Source organism: Cnephaeus nilssonii (genome assembly GCF_951640355.1).
Source record: "Cnephaeus nilssonii genome assembly, chromosome: 21".
Lineage (NCBI taxonomy): Eukaryota > Metazoa > Chordata > Mammalia > Chiroptera > Vespertilionidae > Cnephaeus > Cnephaeus nilssonii.
Genome location: NC_137092.1, coordinates 2,654,261 through 2,672,364, shown reverse-complemented (window position 1 = coordinate 2,672,364; position 18,104 = coordinate 2,654,261). Strand labels below are relative to the sequence as shown.

Below are 18,104 nucleotides of genomic sequence, written 5' to 3'. Positions count from 1 at the left end.
GGGGGCTGAGGGTGCAATGGGCAGGTGTGTGAGCACCAAATGCTGTTCCCTCTGACCCTCTTAGGTGACTGGTCACGGCCCCAGGAAGTTTCTCACGTGCACGCGCTCGTCAGTACTCTGCTGAGCACCTGAGGGAACCCTCTGCAGGTCTCTGGGCTCCTCTCTCTCCTCCCCAGGACTCTGTGATGCGGACTCGAACCCCCGGTCTCCCCAGGCTCTCAGTCCGCACCCTCCACTCGGCGAGTTCCCCAGGCTCTAGGGCTCCCCCACCCCCTTGCCCCGGCCTGGAAGCTTTCTCCTCGCAGGAGCGGGGCGGTCACGGGCTCCCTGCGTCTGCTCTCCATCTCAGACAGCGCTCTCCTTCATGGCTGATGGGCGACATCTCGAGCATGACCGCCCCATACGTTCCGTTCACTTTGTAAGAGGTCTCCGGCAGAAGGGTGCATCTATGCCTGTTCCTCTAGCCCAGATGGAAACGGTAGCCTGACACATGTGTTTATTATTTGTCCTGCAAATGTCCATAGATAACAAACAGCTACGGTCCAGCTGGCGTGGCTCAGGGGCTGAGCATCGACCTATGAACCAGAAGATCAGGGTTCGATTCCCGGTCAGGGCACATGCCCGGGTTGAGGGCTCGATCCCCAGTGCGGGGTGTGTAGGAGGCAGCCGATCCATGATTCTCTCTCATCACTGATGTTTCTCTCTCTCTCTCCCTCTCCCTTCCTCTCTGAAATCAATACAAATATATTTTAATAAATAATAGTTACAAGTCTTATACAACTAGGTTTTAAATTGTATAAATTAATTATAGTCAAATCCCAAAGTGAGTGACAGTCACTCAGAGGAACAGCATTGTTTTAATGACAGCATGCAGGTGCTGAGGAGGGGATCTGCTTTGAACCGGCCCAGCAGTCCTCGCTCCAAACAGGTCTGCCTCCCTCGGGCTGCGGTGACTCACGCCTCCCGTCGGTCCTCTGTGTTTAAGTCCCTGGAAAACATCCGTCCGCACCGTGTCCCATGATGTCACCCAGCCTCCGCTTTGTCCAGACACGCCAGTCACGTGCTGAGTCCCCCTATTCTCTGTGGTGCCGGGCAATGACATGTGCAAGTGTGAACGCTGGAACGGTGTGACAGCATGTGGCCATACGACGGGCACGCCGATGACCCTGAATGTGCACATGTTAACTTTTCAAACCATCCCTGGATTGGAAAAGCAAACCTTTTAAAATTCTTGTCGAGAGCATACAGCTTGTTATAGACACTGCAATTCCAATGCAGGCCAAGGAAACCTCCCTCCGCGTGGCAGCCGCGGTGAGCAGGCTAGCGGCCATGGGAGCCGGACGGCGAGGCCGTGTCTGCCTCGTCTAAGACGGCTGGTCCCGGGGAGAGGCGGAAAGCGGGGCTGTGAGGAGCTGCGAGGGAAAAGTGGGGGAACACTACGGGAATGACAAGGCACCTGCCGGGGAAAGTCCTTCCAGGGGGAGTTCAGCGCTGGGCACTGGGTGGGGAAGTCGGGCGCCTGGACCCCTCAGACAACAAGAACTCAGCGAGACAGCTGGGAGGACACTGCCAGGTGCCTCCCTCTGCAGAAGCCTGCAGCTCGGGTGCGAGGTCTCACCTGTGGAGCTTCACATCTGCTCCCGGCTTCCTGGGGGCTCCACCGGTTTGGCCTGTGTCGTGCCCTTGACCCCTGACTCTCGGGAACGTTTTCCCACCGCGTGATGGAGGCACCCTTCCTTCTCTGTTGTGACTCGCTCCTGGCCCGGCCCGTGGCTTCCCTGAGCCTGGTTCGCTTACCTGCTCTGCTCCTTCTGGATTCAGTGACGCCACCCGCCACCTCCCGGGGTGAGGGGAAGGCGTCCAGGGAGCAGACAGGCCCACGGGATGGAAAAGGGGGAAGGGCCATCAGAGGAACAAACTCCAGGGAGTGAGGTCCCTACGGAGACCCCGCTAAGTGGATGCCAAGAAGAGTGCCTGCTCGGGCGCTGGTTGGTTTGGCTCAGTGGATAGAGCGCTGGCCTGCGGACTGAAGGGTCCCAGGTTTGAAGGTCCCAGGTTCGATTCCGGTCAGGGCACATGCCTGGGTGGCGGGCTCGATCTCCAGCAGGGGGCATGCAGGAGGCAGCAGATCAATGATTCGCTCTCATCATTGATGTTTCTATCTCTCTCCCTCTCCCTTTCTCTCTGAAATCAATAAAAATATTTTTTTTTTTAAAAAAGAGTACCTGCTTGGTACTTGACACCTGCAAGCCCATGTGGCAAGGGTGCATAGTGGGCCCTGGCTGGGGGGCTCAGTTGGTTAGAGCACCGTCTTGACACGCCAAGGGTGTGGGTTCCATCCCTGGTCAGGGCACATGCAAGAGTCCACCAATGGCCCTAGCTGGTTTGGCTCAGTGGAGAGAGCCTCGGCCTGCAGACGGAGGGGTCCCGGGTTTTATTCCGGTCAAGGGCACGTACGTAGGTTGCAGGCTCGATCCCTGGCCCTGGTCGGGGTGCATGCAAGAGGCAACCACTCCATGTGTCTCTCTCACATCGATGTTTCTCTATTTCTGTCTTTCCCCCTCCCTTCCACTCTCTCTAAAAACCAATGGAAAAATACCCTCGGGTGAGAATTAACAACAACAACAAAAATCAACCAATGAATGCATAAGTAAGTAGAACAACAAATCAATGTTTCTCTCTCTCCCTTCCTCTCTCTAAAATCATTTTTTTTTTAAAGAATGAATGACTGGGAGATTGAATATGTAAAGCCAGCTGAGAGATGCAAAGGGCATTCGAGAAAAAAAAAATCTCAACTGCAATCCCTGCCGTGCCATCAAGGTCAGCTGTCCACACACGCCTACCCACGGTGTGTGGGAGGGGACCGGGCGGCCGGAAAGGTGAGAGGGTGGGAAAGGGCAGGGCTCCAGGCTCCCGGCCCGGATAGGGAGCCTTTCCCCTTTGTGTTCTCTGGGGTGACGGAGCGGGCGAAACCTGAGCCAGGGCAGGAGCGAGATGAGACGCCGTGCCCTATTTCGGCTCAAAAGCGCCTTAGGAATCCGACGTCACTCGTGCTTCACACAGCCCACTTGGGAGCCGCCCACCGCGGCGGCGGCGTGACGGAACCCGGGTGTCTCATCAATGGGCACTCTTTTCCCAAGACAGAGAGTCCGCTGAGGACATTCACCAGAATTTGGCTGATAAGGCAGCTCTTGGGCGCGGGGGGGGGGGGGGCGGGGGGGGGAGGCAGGTGTGAAGACTGCCTTCGGTTCAGGAGGCCCGGCGGCCTCACCCTGCGGTCTCCTGTCACCTGCCGCGGTCACCGCGCTCTCCGGTGCAGGAATACCCTGGCTGTTTGCCGATGTCCTGCCCAGGCAGCAGAATGACTCTGATGGCTTTTTATCTCAACATTGTCACTTGACGTGTTCTGCTAGGACCCCAACATTTCCACTGAAAATGGAAATCGGATCCTGGTAGAATAGACAAAGAATGGTAGAGCCGGGAAGAATATCAGAGACTCTGCCCGGCCTGTGTGTGGCTCAGTAGTTGAGAGTTGACTCATGAACCAGGAGGTCACAGTTCAATTCCCAGTCAGGGCACATGCCCGGGTTGCGGGGTCCACCCCCAGGAGGGGGCGTGCAGGGGGCAGCTGATCAATGATTCTCTCTCATTATTGATGTTTCTCTCTCCCTTCCTCTCTGAAATAAATAAAAACATATTTTTTTAAAAAAAGAATATCAGATTCTAGTCCTCATCCTATATAATAAAAAGCATAGCATGCAAATTGTCCCCTCGACTGGGAGTTGTCTGGGAGTTCGACCAGGGGGCGGGGCCGACCGGGGGAAGGGAGGGAGGCCCTGGTCACTTGCCACCCTTGCCACCGGCCGGCAGCGAGCTGGCAGCTGCTAGGGACCCTACCAGTGCCTGAATTTCATGCACTGGGCCTCTAGTAATTTCATAAGAGAATGGAGATCTAAGAGTTCTAAGCATTTCAACTCAACTGATACCTCTGTGAGCGATCAAAAAATAGGCTCCCCTGAAAAGCCCAGGGCTCCAGGGCTGGGGGACTCACCAAAGCTGACCACTAGGAGGCAGTGGAGCGGTCGCAAACTTGCATCTGCTGGTCTGTTGGCTTTGGAGGGGCCGAGACATGGCGGGAAGAGAGCGTCATGCTCGGCCTGGCCCCCTCCCGCCGGCAGGACCCTCCGCACAGCACACCGAGGCGGGTAACCTGAGCGGGGCACGCGCTGCACGTTGAATCAATGCTGAGCGGAGGCCAGAGGGATTGGGGCGGCCTTCCTACTGGAGTTTCTGGAATCTGATCCTATGACAACGGGGTGAGGACCGACCTGCGCCTCCTCCTTCCCACGTCGGGTGGGGATTCTGCCAGCTGCCCCCGCCCCCAGCCTGGAGCCTCCCGGGGCCAGCGCTGCTCCCAGGGTGTCAGGTGGCCGGTCCGACCCGTCGCTCGCCTCGGGGTCCTTTTAGAAATACAGAGACTCCTGGGTCTCCCCCAGTTACCCCGTCAGAATTCTTGGGGGCCGAGCGGGGCAGCCCGGGAGCCCATCTCTGTAACCCTCCCTGGAGACACCGTGCCCGCGGGCGCTGGAGCAGCCCTGCGTCCCGGAGAAGCGGCTCTGACCGGAGGCGGCCCGGCCTGGCCCGGCCCCAGGCGTCTGAAAGGACAGCAGGTTCGTGAGGAACGTCCAGGGGCCTCCGCGCCGGGCTGTCAGGAAACCGCTCTTCCGAAGGGCACCCTAGAACCCGTCTTCAATGGCCTTTACGTCTTCCTACGTTACCCCAACCACACGGTTTGGAACAGGCGTCCTCAAACCACGGCCCGCGGGCCACAGGCGGGTGTTTCTGCCGTTTTGTCTTTTTACTTCAAAATAAGATATGTGCCGTGTGCATAGGAATTTGTTCATAGTTTTTTTTAAACTATAGTCCGGCCCTCCCACGGCCTGAGGGACCGTGAACTGGCCCCCTGTTTGAAAAGTTTGGGGACCCCTGGTTTGGAAAAGAGGAAGAAAACGGAAAGCAGCGGCAATATCTACCGGGGTGGCCAAAAGTTGGTTTACAGCTGTGAGTACACGCACGTTTATTCTTGTATTATTACTTATTCACTGTTGTACTATTCACGTGTATGATTTGTCTTTCTACTATTCATTATTACTTTGTTCCTTTCCTTAGGACTTATCTTTTAGGTAATGATGGCTGGGAATTTCACCTGCTTTTGCCCACCCGCCGTGTACACGGCGCCCTCATTCCCATTAGACAGCTCCCTTGAACATTTTCGATGTATGACTTTCCTGTTTCCTTCCTCCCTCCCTCCCTCCCTCCCTTCATTACTGTACAGTTAAGCATGACAAGCGTACTTCGCGCGGCCGTTCTAAACAGGCCAGCTCCGCGCTTTCTGAATGTGTGAAAACGCCACCCTCTGGTCTAGGTCGTGGACTGTTCGCATCATCCCGGGCTGGAGTCCCCGACGGAACCAAGTTTGAATGTGTCCCTCCCTAGAGCACAGTTCAGCCCGTTCAGCTCAGACACCAAACCGGTTCCCCTGCCCACAGGGCAGGGAGCAGCGCACGTGTGGGAGCGGCCGGGCTGGGATGGCCGAGCGGGAAAGGCACGCGCGTTCTGAGACACGCGGTCAGCTCGTCCTGCGAGCGGGACAAGAGCAGAGCGGGGCCCACGTCCCGCAAGTCTCCTTGTTCGGCGTTCACAGCACACAGGTTCACCGCCGGCATGTCACCAAGCCCGGCGAGGGAGAGGGTGCGTGGCGTTAGGATGAGAGGCTCACGGAGTCGTTGACACGGCGAGGGCGTGAGCGGGGAGCGGTCCGTTCACACGGTGCGTGAGACTGCGGCGCAGCGGTCAGACCCCGCAGGTGTCACGGCACTCCGACACCCCTGGCTGCATTTATTACGTAAAAAAGACAAGCACGCGGCTCCGGGAGAACAGAACGTTTTATACCCACACTTCCACCCTGAAACCAGCTGTCAGACACCCGCCCGCGCGGACAGCTCCCTGTCCCCGTGCCGGGGACACTCGAGTCAGACGAACTCGACGGCGCGGTCCCAGCAGATGGAGAACACTCCGTACTCCGCCTCGAGTGTAAGTGGGTCCCTTCTCAAGGACTCCCGACGCGTCGTCTTGCGGGATGTAGGACCCGAGTGGGTGCGGTGGATCGCCGCGGGGCGTTCCCAAGGCAGCGCCCCTACAGGTGTGGGTTCGTCATCGCGACCCCGTGGCACTCGATGATGTAGGCGTCTTTGGAGGCATCTCCTTCCTCTTCGGACTTCTTCACCGTGAATTTAGCCTGAAACCAGGAGACTGCTCAGTGCGTGGGTGAGAGGAAGCGCCCCAACTCCATAAGCTTAGATAGTGGGTCGTTCACATCAAACTCCTTTTCATTTCATAATTTTTTTAAAAAATGAAGCATTTACGTATTTTTCTCCTCTCTTAAAATTGGTTCTCTGCATTTTTTTACGGTTAATGCGCACAGCTTCATTTCCTGCCTTTTTCAGTAACATGCAGCCCGTGTCCACTTTACTGCAGTCTTTATCATGTAGTTTTATAAAATAATGTAGAATTTACAAAGACAACTAGGTTTCTGTTTATTCAAATCTGGCCCCAAATCGGCTCTAATAAAAAGCAGTTACGGCTTCTGACGGACGCTCACCTTTGCTAGTTGTTCGGCAAAATGTATAGCCGTCTGCGTGTGGAGGGTCACGGGTCCCGTTTTCATTCGGGAAACCCCGCTGGCCAGTGCCATGAAAATGATCAGCTGTTGGGAAAGGAAGAAAGAATAGCTCACACACTGGCTAATACTTGGAGTTAAAATCCTCTTGCTTTCCATATATGAATACCAGAAATCCTAACAGCTGAAAGGATTTCTATTTCTTTAGGTTTCCAGAAACCCTAAGAAGACAGAAAACCCGTGTCGCCCCAAGTTCATAGTGTGGTACCGACACGTTCAACAGCAGCCCTCCATATAAATTTTTTTAAAAAAGTAATGCTTAAGAATAAACTACTGTTGAAAGGTGACATAGGTAACCAGACCAACTATCTGTACAGGCTGGTATGCATGATATGACAGGCTTCTTCCACTCTCTAAAAGTACACCCGTCTAGCCGGTAAATCAATACTCTAATTCAGAATTACGGCGAGTGTGGCGTAGACCTGGGCCAGAAGGAAGGGACTAGCAATAGGAAAACGGGCTGAAGAAACTGGTCAAGAGCCTGAGGAACACGTCTCTATGGAGACTGCGGACTTGAGGTGGGGAAGAGAAGAGCGAGGCGAAGGAAAACCTATCAAGGCGGGGGGCCTCCGGGAGATGCCACTTGGAAACGTTCACTCGTTCCTCCGTGTGCGCAGGCGTGTCCGGTCAGAGGCCCGTGGCCCGTCCAGAGGCAGCGCTGGCGGGCCTGAGCGACGGGACGAGGAGGAAGGCGGGGCCGGGGACGGGACCTGAGAGCTGTCAGCACACATGGAGCTTAACCCATGAGATGGGGCAGTCACCGAGGAGTGAATGCAGACACAGAAAAGAGGGGGAGCCCGAACCCCGGGCTCCCCAACAGCTCGAGGGTGAGATGATGGGATGTCAACAGTGACGAGCCAGCAGAGAGACGGGGTAGATGGCCTGGAGAGCAAGATCAAGTCTACCAGCACCCCCGGGAAGGAAGGATTCGGGAAGGAAGGGTGACCGGCTGCGCCCAATGCTGCGGCCAGGGCACGCACGGTGAGGTCTGGAATCCGAGGAATACAATTCCAGAAGAATACTTTAATCACTCACGCAACTGCGCCACGCCAGTCGGGGTCTGAAAGTCAGTATTAAAATGTACACTCAACGCAACTACCAAGCGTTCAAATCCAACAGGCTCCGAGCGTGTCCCTGGAGGTCGCTACCTGGTCCTGCAGATACTCGTCCACGGCCCCGCCGTGCCGGAGGTTGGCCAGGAGCATCTCGGCCGCGTCGATGCCAACCTTGTCTGCGTTGACACCTACGAGGGCACGGCGTAAAAACTACATTAGCGAAGAGGCAGAAACTTCACTTCGTAGACCCCGTCGGCACGGATACGACATTGTTCGGGCCTCTCAACTCGTGCAGGGCGACTTTCAGGACAGGAGCTTTCCGTCTCTGTGATCTCCCGAGCACTCGGCGTCTGACTGTCTAATCACGAGACGATCAAGCAAACCCAAAAGGTGGGACATCTTATGAGAAAATGGTCTGGACTTTTTAAAATGTCAATATCACAAAAGGAGGGGAAAAAAGAAAAGGTGAAGAGACTGTTCTGTAGTAAAAAGAAACTCAACAGACTTAATCACCAAATGCTGTCTGTGCTTAAAAAAAATAAGAAAAATAAGAAAATCCACCCGGCCTGAGTGGCTCAGTGGTTGAGCGTCGACCTATGAGCCAGGAGGTCACAGTTCAATTCTTGGTCAGGGCACATGCCCGGGTTGCAGGCTAGATACCCAGTGGTGGGGCGTGCAGGTGGCAGCTGATCAATGATTCTCTCTCATCATTGATGTTTCTCTCTCTCTCTCTCCCTCTCCCTTCCTCTCTGACATCAATAAAAATATGTATTTTTGAAAATCCCACATTGCACTGAGAGACTTTGGAGGCTGCTGGTTCTGTCTGTGGGTGACAGACACGTTCTTGGGGCGTAAGGACGGCGCTGTGATGCTGCTGCAGTCTTCAGCGATCCTGCAGCTCGATGCTCAGTACGGGGGGCCAGTGAGAACAGGGCAGGATGCTCACCCTGCAGCTCTTCTCTGGGTGTGAAATCTTTCACAGCGTAAAGCCGGGGAAAGACTGCAAATGCAATGGGCTCTGAAACAGAACCAGCAGCCGGCTCCTTTTCAGCCCGCCACCCATCACAGTCCATCCCAGTAACATCCTCCTCCCGACAGAGAGGTAGAGAGTTTAACTGGCCCTGGGCACAGGGGACCCCCCTCGTTTGTCTGTACCTCGTTTGCCCAGCGCCGACCCCGCCAGCAGGCAGCCCGTGGACGTCTCAGCAACAATGCTGCAGAGGAAGAGAAAAGCGTGAGCGCCTGAGCCACCCACACCCCAGCGTCACACGCCACCAGCACACAGGACGGCTGGCCGACGGGGGGAATCCAATATGGCTGGGACGTGGCAAAAGTGAGTTCCTCACGCGGAGAGCGGCGTGACTGGCGTTCTCCATCCTCAGGGAGGCGTGAGGGCCCCTCACCCTCGATGCCAACCCACCCCCGGGTGGGGAGAGCCCTCCGGGAATTCCCGCCCCGCAGCCACCCTGCGCCGTAAAGTAGCCGAGGGAGATCTTAGACGGAATGGTCTTTCCACAGAGATGCTCCGTTTTGTTTTGGGTTTCAGACAGTGTTACCATGCTAGAGCATGGACTTACTATAGCCCCTTTAACAGGAACTCCGAAAGAGACCTTAACATTCAAATACCCACAACAGAGACTTTTACACCTCAAACAAGCATTTTTATAACGCTTGAATCACTAACTCCTAATTAGATTAATAGAGTAGTTATATTTCTAATTCTTCCCTTTTTTTTTTTTTTAATCCTCACGTGAGGATATTTTTCCATTGCTTTTTAAAGAGAAGGGAAGAGAGAGGGAAAGACAAAGAGAAATATCGATGTGAGAGAAACACATCAATTGGTTGCCTCCTGCACGCTCCCCGACCAGGGCTCGGGCCAGGGAGGGGCCCAGGCCAGGGAGGAGCCTGCACCTGAGGTAGGTGCCCTTGACCAGAATCGAACCCGGGACCTCTCAGTCCGCAGGCCAACGCTCTATCCACTGAGCAAAACCAGCTAGGGCTCTATTTCTTTTCTAAAAGATCTTGGCCTTATCTAATATTTGTTTGTAAACTGACTTCACACTGAGGTACAGAGCAGCAACGGGAAATATTTCTCTCAGATCAGCTTCAAAGGCCAACTTCTGATTAGCGTCGGCGTTGAAGTTCAGCATACAGACAAAGGGCTCTTACAATGCGATAAAGGAAAACCATCCTCAGAAAAAAATTCGGAATAAAATGATCGTCTTCATTCACTGTACAGCTGTTTCAGGGGTAAATGCCCTTTAAAACAGATCTTCTTAAAACTATAAACTTCAACAAAAGATACAAACAAACCGCCCTCCAAATCTTGCATGTCAATGAGACAATTATCTCAACCCAGGTCTGGGGGAAAGCCTGGAGTCGCACATGATCCCACTGCCGTTGCCGAAGGCGAGGTCTCGGGGCTCCTGGACCGGCTGGATGTTCACGTACAGGTCCCTGAACTCCTTCCGGAGGCACCTCACGGCCGCCGCCGCCATCTCCTTCGCTACCTGTTTTGGCGAAAGAGAAATGCAGAGTAAACCAAGTTCATGATGACTGTGACAACTGTCTTCACACCTTCGAGACAAGTAACTTTCATGTGCGTTACAGAAAGGCTTGACTTGCATGAGTAGAGAGCACAGAATTGTAAGAAAAGAAATTTTTAATAAAATGAATTAATTAATTCTTCTAATAATTTCAAAGTTTAGTTGCTAGAATACTCATCAAGACATCATACACTGCTAAGAACATCTGGACGACTTAACTTTACATCAATGATTCTCTCTCATCGTTGATGTTTCTCTCTCTCTCTCTCGCCTTCTCCCTTCCTCTCTGAAATCAATGAAGAAGAATAACAATTTTAAGAAATGGACGACTTACTTTAAATGGCAAAGCGCCGGCCACAAAAGCCCTCCCGGATATCTTTGTCACAGAGCCGCGCTCGGTGATGTTTATCGGGTTCAGCTGTTTCACTGGAGACACCTGGACGATCACTTCACCACCCCCTTTCGGGTAGTAGCCCCTACAAAAAAGCGTGACAAACACTCACCTACCCTGATGCATGACGCAAAGAAAGCTCAATATTTACCACGTCACAACGTGGGAATGACAGCCCACCCCAGAACGGCTGCTTAAAACTCCCACGTCGCCTTGGAGATCTGTGCTGCCCAATACGGGAGCCTCCGTCACCAAGGGGCTACCTAAAGGAAATGAAACGTAAACTCAGCTCCCCAGTCGCACCAGCCGCATCCAAGGGCTCAACAGTCACATGTGGCGAGGGGCCACCGGGCGGGACAGACGGGAGGACAGGCAGGGGACGTTTCCCTTGTGGCAGGAAGCGGTACGGGACAGGGTTGTTTCAGAATAAAAGCTGGAGGTAGGATCTTGTCCCTTTTGTGCCTGCCCCGTTCCAGGGCCTAGAACATTGCGTGGCGTGTAGTAGGTGCTCACTGAAGAAATGAGTATGTGAGTAGCTGAACCCCAATACAACTGATGCGACAGAAGATGCTGAGAGCGCGCGGGGAGGGCGCAGGGCTCCTGTCCACGGGGCGCTCCCCATCTGGGGGCGACGGCCCCTCACACAGCGTGAGTCGGGCTGTGAGGACCACACCAGAGGTGCGGATATGGACTCACGGACAAGGCACACAAGAAATTGCAAGTTTCATCTGGAAAAATATACAGGATTTCCTACTTTTAGGAGAGGAGGGAAGGAAAAACATGAACGACGACATGAAAGTGTGAAGGCACAAGCAGGGCTAAGGAACAGCAGGCCGTCGCATAATTAGAACACAGGGGATGTGGAAAGGAAGAGGGGAACAGTGAGCCCGGCCGGTGTGGCTCAGTGGTTGAGCATCCACCTATGAACCAGGAGGTCAGGGTTCGATTCCCGGTCAGAGCACAGGCCCGGGTTGCGTGCTCCATCCCCAGTGGGGGGCGTGCAAGAGGCAGCTGACCCGTGATTCTCTCCCATCATTGATGTTTCTGTCTCTCTCTCCCTCTTCCTGCCTCTCTCTGAAATCAGTAAAAATATTTTTTAAAAAAAGAGGGGGACAGTGAAGCCAGAAGGTACATTGGAACAAGACTGCAAACACTTCAGCGCCACAGCAAGAAATGTGGCCTTTCTCTTGGAAAATCACCCCGCTGGACGGTGGCAGAGAATCCTCCTCTCACCCCGCCGGCCCTGTCCAGCTGCCCGCACACAGAGGCACTGGATCTGGTCTGAGCCTGGCTCACACTAGACAGGAAGGTGCCTCAGAGCAGAATCCCCCTGAAAATCCCTCCTCGCAAACGAGTGGATGTCCCGCACAGCTGCTTCCAAGACCCACGCTCCTGCTGCTTGCAAACCACAGAGCTCAGTGATTTCCTACAGGAAATACAGGCAAGTGGTGCCAGCCTGCTGTTCTCTACCGTCAACCTCGCCACTATTGTTACCGTAAGGGGTGGGTCGAACGGCCACGAAAAGAGCAACTTACCTCATCTTAATGTCACAATTAAACTTGAAACCAAACTTTTCAGCAATTGGCTTGAAAACCTGAAAAATCAGAGCATTGTTGCCTTAACAACCAATAGTCACCGATTCAACAAGTGCATTTATTAGACACGAGTGCTCCGCACAGAGACCAGGCTAGTAACGAGGGGTGATAGTGGCACACACTGTGCAGCCTAGTCCCAGTTTTCCAATAAAAGAGGGCATGGAGCTGAAATTCAAAGTTAACATTTAATGAGCCAGGGCTGTGCTAGTCTGTGTCATGAAAATAAAATCCGCAGCTCAGGACCCTTGATCCCAATGACCATTTTACCCGAGAGGCCGCTGTCTCCTGACCCTCTCCCTAGACGCACCGTGAGGAATTAGGGGTTTTTGCTGAACAGGATTCTACTCCACCTTCTCATTTTTTTAAAATATAATGCACATTTAGGTTATTTCCACATCCTGGCTAACGTGGATAGTACCACAATGAACACAAGCTCTCTCGGAGATCTTCATTTATCAATTCCCTTGGACAAACCCCCAGAAGTTGGATTCCTGGATCAGGCGGTCATTTTATCTTTAATTTTTTAAGGGAACTCCATATTGTTTCCCACGGTGGCTGTTCCACGTTGGGTTCCCACCAACAGTGCACAGGGGTTCTGCTTTCTCCATGTCCTCCCAACACTCGTCAAGCACAGGAGTTCATTCTGGCTTTGAGTTTTTCCCTCCAAATCCTAAGTCCCGGATCTGATTTGCATAATAAGTAAGAGAATTCGTATCATCATGACACTTGAGCTTTTTAAGGGGTTCACCAGGAACACATCTAGGCCACAACACTAACTCTACGGCAAACATAAGTCCGCCATGAAGAAATACACAGGAAGGCACACAAAGCCACTCCGGGGACAGTTCGAGGACAGCACCGTGGTGTGTCTGCGCACCGAAGGCCCTCACCATGGCCGTGTAGTCGATCTGCGGGGCCATCTCGGCGTTGGTCCCGCCTCGCAGGCGCAGCTCGGAGGGAGACGCGGCGAACAGGACGCAGGGCAGGGACACCTGCAGCAAGAGGCACACGCTCCTGAGGGGAAGGCAGAGCGGGCTTAGCAAGCAGGTGATCCTGACCCATCCCCGCCGGCGGGAGCGCAGACAGCTGGGACGGCAGGTACACGCCCTCAAGGTTAAAGGCAAAAACCATTTCAGTAACTGAATGACGAAACCCTCCATCTTAAAGACACAGTGGAAGAAGCTGGCCCGACGTGTAAATGTGATGTGCCCATTTCGCCAACGGGGAAAAGGAAAACCAAGTTCATGCCCAGACTAAAGGCAGCAGAACAGGGTTTGTCATTAGCGGTGAGTCAAGCACGACGGACACGCCCAGGCAGAGACGAGGACGACCCCACGGCAGGAAAACAGTCGTGTTCACATGTGCAATTTCTACAGATAAAAAGTGTGCTACACTATACACGTGAGAAAATTCCAGCTATAGTCACAGCTGCAATGGCTAAACAAGTCCGTACCCCAGAGTCTCGACCCCTCAAAGGTAAGTGTGCCATCTCCATTTTAAAAAGCGAGGAAACTTCAGGAGGGTGAGGGCATGAGTGTGTGTGGGGGGGGGGTGGGGGGAGGGATGGGGGGTAATGGGGGAATAAGGACACATATGTAACACCTTAATCAATAAAGAAATTTACAGAAAAAGCGAGGAAACGGAAACTCAGAAGGGCTCAGCCAGGCGCCAGGTGCGGGCAGGACCTGCATTTGAACCCGGGTCTAACGCCAAAGCCCAGACGTAGGGGAAGAGCCACGCACCCTGCTGTCTTGGTGTCTGCCGTGTGGCTCCCACCTTGGATCTTCCCGGGAGTGAACGTGATCTCCGTGGAGCCGATGTCCGCCCCCTCCAGTTGCCCAGCGCACAGGTCTCGAATCATCTCCAGTCCGGATAAGTGCTGAGGCCTTCAGGTGAAAAGACTGCATCAGAACGCGTGCATTCGGACTGCCTACGGCCCCGCGTGTCCGGCTCAGTGCCAAAACCGCAGGGGCAGGAAAACAGCGAGGCCTACCCACGGCTACTGCTGTGACATCGCCCACGGTCAGCGCTTCCTCTGGGGTTTTATGTGCCTGGACTTCCTGCTAACAGGTGTCATTTTAAGGGATCCTGCCAGACCATCCATATATATAAAAGGCTAATATGCAAAGTGTCTGCTTGGGAGTTCGACCGTGAGACCAGGAGTTCGATCACCAGGGGGCGGCACAGAATGAAGGCCCCGATTGGCCCTGATGGCTGGCCAGGCCTAGGGACCCTACCCATGCACAAATTTCATGCACTGGGCCTCTAGTTTAGCTATAAACACACACACTGACATGCTGTCAATCAGAAGTATGCAAAAGAGGAAAAGTAATAGAACTGCCTAAGTGCCCCCACTCTCCCTGGCCCTTTCCTGAATAATCTATGGTGCCTGTTAGGGGCTGAACTGTGTTCCCCCAAGATTCATACGTTGATGCCCTGACCCCCAGCACCTCAGAATGTGACTCTATTGCAGACAGGCCCGTAAAGGAGGTGATTAAGGTAAAGGGGGCAGTGAAGGCGGTGATCGATTCTCACTGGTGTCCTTATGGAAAGAGGCGATCGGGACACACGGAGACACACCCGGGACGTGTGAGAAGGGTGACCGTGAGAAGAGCAAGAGGGTGGCCACCTCCAAGCCAGGGAGAGGCCTGGGACACAGCCCTTCCCTGTGGGCCTCGGAGGAAACCAGCCCTGCCAGGACCCTGATCCTGAACTTCAACCTCCTGTGAGAACTGTGAGAACATAAACTTCTGTTTTTAGGCCGCCCAGCCTGGGGGATGTTGTTACGGCAGCCCCAGCAAAGCAGTAATGTACCCAATACAACCTTAAGGAACCGGATGTCCCTGCGAAAGGGGTTGCTTCGAACTCTGGCAAAGGGAATGAATCTTCACCACCTCACTCACTGCCTTGTAACCATTTCCAAACGGCTTGTGGGAAAAGGAAGAGAGGCTAAGAGAGAGCTGACCCACTGCAACGGACACATACAGAGTGCACACAGAGGCATCGGTCCGGCGTCCACCTGGGTGCTCTTCTCACAGGTGCATCCCCCGGAACCTTCCCGGAGGGCCGCCTCGCTTCCAGACACGAGGGCCAAGGTCAACGTGTTCCCCCTCTCCGCCCGCAGCCTCCCTCCCGGTCCTATTCACAGCTTCCTAGTGGCCTGAGTGAAAGCGGGACGGACCGCTCTGGGCCCCTTCCGGTTCTGATTTGAAAATATGCTGTTAAAGGGGGGGAGGGGGTTCCCTCTGGCTCCAGGGCCCATCGGCCTCACCTGTCCTGCCCTGCTCCGTGCGCCCCAGGCCGTGGCGCTGCCCCAGGAGGAGGGGAAGCATTTTGGAAGATACGCTTTAGGAAAGAGACAACTCTAGCCAGCCGGAACAGGCCCTAGGTTCGTCCTTTCTTTTTGATCGTTTTTTTTCATTGAATGTATTGGGGTGACGCTGGTTCACCAAATCATGCAGGTTTCAAGGGCACAAGCCAACAAAACATCATCTGCACCCGGCATGGTGCCCATCACCCCAAGGGAAATCTTTCCGTCCCTCCCCCCCTCCCACACCACCACCCCCTGACAGCTGTCAGAGGGGAGGGGGGTTGGGGGCCTGTTTTCTAAGTTTGCCCCTGGAGGGTTTCAAGAGGGAACAAACCAGGCCAGGGCTACCAGCCCAGGCTGAAGCCCGCACCTGGGGGGGAGGGGAGGCCCTGATGCCCGGATCTCCACAGCATCACTGCGGGGGCCCCTGAGTCCCCAGCCCCGCGCCATCCCAAGGCCCCAGGCTCCGCAGCCCGCCCCTCAGGGCCTGTGCCCGCCCCCCCCCCCAATCCCAAGCCCATCCCCTGGGCCCTGCCATCCCCCAGCCCCACACCCCGACCCAGGCCCCTGAGGCCGCCCGCAGCGCCCCGATTACCGCAGGCCGGGCGTGCTGCGGCCGGCTCGGATCTTCTGCACCCGCAACGGGAGCCCCAGGAGGCAGCTCAGCGCCGTGGACACCCTCAGGATCTGGCCGCCCTGCGCAGGGTGCGGGGCGGAGACAAGAGAGATCGTGAGACCCCAAAGCTCCCCCCCGACACCCCCACACCCCACACCCCGCGGCCTCGGGCCGCACTCACCCCTTCCAGGAGCCCGCCGTCCACCTCCACCCGCGGCGCCGCCATGGAGGGCGCCCTCAGGCCCGGCCCGCAGGCGCCCGGCCTCCACCCGCGCGCGGCGAGGAGGACACGCCGGCTCCCGCCCCGCAGCTCCGAGAGCCGGTCCTCGCTGGGGCCGCGGGCGCCGGCGGAGAGAAGGACCGGAGGCTCCGAGACCACGGCTCCGCCGACACCACCCGCCCCGCCCCGGGCCCGCACCCCGGCAGCCAGTGCGCATGCGCGCCGCGCGGTGCTCCCGGGGGCGGCGCCAACCGGATCCCAGCAAATGGGGCGGCGGCCGGGCGGGTCCCCCAGCGCCGAGGAAATGCGTCCTCGAGACGGTGCCCGGGACGCGGACAGCGACACCGCGGAGGGCCAGCCTTCCTCCCCCGGACCGGCCCCTCCGGCTGCCCGCGGGCCCGTGCGAACTGCGGTGCCGCCCGCCGCGCCCGGAGCGGGAGCCTCTGGGGCTGAGGATGGAGACCCGGCCGGGCCCTGCACGCACCGACCTCCGGTCCCGGTCCCGGCCCCGGGGCCTCGTCCGCAGCCTGTCCCTTGGAATGCGTGTGCCCCGGGTTCGAGGATTATTATTTCTTTTCCTCTCGCACACTGCTGCGGCCACTTTTGAAAACAGTCCGGCGGTTCTTCATGATCGTAGTTAAAATGAAAGGTAGAGCCCCAGCCGGTGTGGCTCTGTGGTTGAGCATCCGCCTATGGACTGAGGGGTCCTGGGTTCGATTCTGGTCAAGGGCCCAGGCCCAGGTTGTGGGCCTGATCCCCAGTAGGGGGCGTGCAGGAGGCAGCTGATCCATGATTCTCTCTCATCATGGGTGTTTCTATCTCTCTCTCCCTCTCCCTTTCCTCTGAAATCAATAAAAGTATGTTTTTAAATAAGATATATATAGTAGAACCCATGTCTCAACAAGCCCACTTTCAGGTATACATTCTTACCTTATTTTTTAAAACATATTTTATTGATTTTTTACAGAGAGGAATAGAGAGCTAGAAACATCCATCAGCTGCCTCCTGCACACCACCCACTGGGGATGTGATCAAACCTGGGGCCTTTCAGTCCGCAGGCCGACGCTCTATCCACCGAGCCACACCGGTTTCGGCATTCTTACCTTATTAATCACATGGCATTGGCTAACGGATGGCACCTGTGTCACCCAGCGCTTGTTAGAAACGCGGACTCCCGGGGCCTGCCCTGGTCGGTTGCATTGGGACCTGCATGTTAGTGCGACCCCCCGTTGCTATGAATGTTCAGTGCAGCTGAAACCACTGCCCTAGAGGGACCCTGGCACAGGCCCCAGGAGGAGGATCGAGAGTGTTCATCGTGTGGACGTTCCCAGGCACCCAAAGGTCCCCAGCAGGTGGCCGGTGCCGTTCCGTTCCCCGTCAGGGCGCAGGCCCAGCTTGCAGCGGCTGGATCCCCAGCAGGGGGCGCACAGCGGACAGCCAATGGATGTTTCTCACCTGTATCCACATTTCTCTCTCCCTCTCCCTAAAATAAAAATATATATATATATTGAAAAAATGTGATGTTCATGCAGGTTAAAGCATGAGTCAGTACTTCCGTCATTGTTAGGGATGAATACTATTCCATGATATGGATGTGCCACATTTTGTTTATCCATTCACTTGTTGAAATTC

The 18,104-nt window shown here is 55.3% G+C and overlaps 1 protein-coding gene across 3 annotated transcripts; it reads right to left on the bottom strand.

The window, feature by feature from the left end:
• Window positions 1–5,810: 5,810 nt before the first annotated feature.
• RTCA (RNA 3'-terminal phosphate cyclase) lies at window positions 5,811–16,668 on the bottom strand. Of its 3 annotated transcripts, XM_079761723.1 has the most exons (11): window positions 16,434–16,668; window positions 16,232–16,332; window positions 14,069–14,212; window positions 13,217–13,340; window positions 12,267–12,325; window positions 10,675–10,816; window positions 10,180–10,304; window positions 8,950–9,008; window positions 7,888–7,982; window positions 6,662–6,766; window positions 5,815–6,298 (listed from the first exon to the last, which is right to left on the bottom strand). In XM_079761723.1, the coding sequence occupies exons 1-11, from the start codon at window positions 16,476–16,478 to the stop codon at window positions 6,197–6,199; spliced, it is 1,101 nt and encodes a 366-aa protein (XP_079617849.1). In that variant the 5' UTR covers window positions 16,479–16,668; the 3' UTR covers window positions 5,815–6,196. The 3 variants fall into 3 exon arrangements, with proteins under 3 accessions (XP_079617850.1, XP_079617849.1, XP_079617851.1); XM_079761725.1 differs by lacking the exons at window positions 16,232–16,332; window positions 16,434–16,668 and adding an exon at window positions 15,312–16,103; XM_079761724.1 differs by lacking the exons at window positions 16,232–16,332; window positions 16,434–16,668 and having other exon boundaries at window positions 5,811–6,298; window positions 13,217–13,318; window positions 14,069–16,106.
• Between the last annotated feature and the right edge of the window lie 1,436 nt (window positions 16,669–18,104).

Bases quoted from the DNA above. Each gene is read 5' to 3' on its own strand.
- RTCA (XM_079761723.1), bottom strand. From the start codon at position 16,478: ATGGCGGCGCCGCGGGTGGAGGTGGACGGCGGGCTCCTGGAAGGG. The intron at 10,305-10,674 runs GTAAGTCGTCCA...TCGCCAAAACAG, and splicing joins CCGGCGCTTTGCCATTTAAA to GTAGCGAAGGAGATGGCGGC. The intron at 6,767-7,887 runs GTAGCGACCTCC...CTTTCCCAACAG, and splicing joins ACGAGTATCTGCAGGACCAG to CTGATCATTTTCATGGCACT.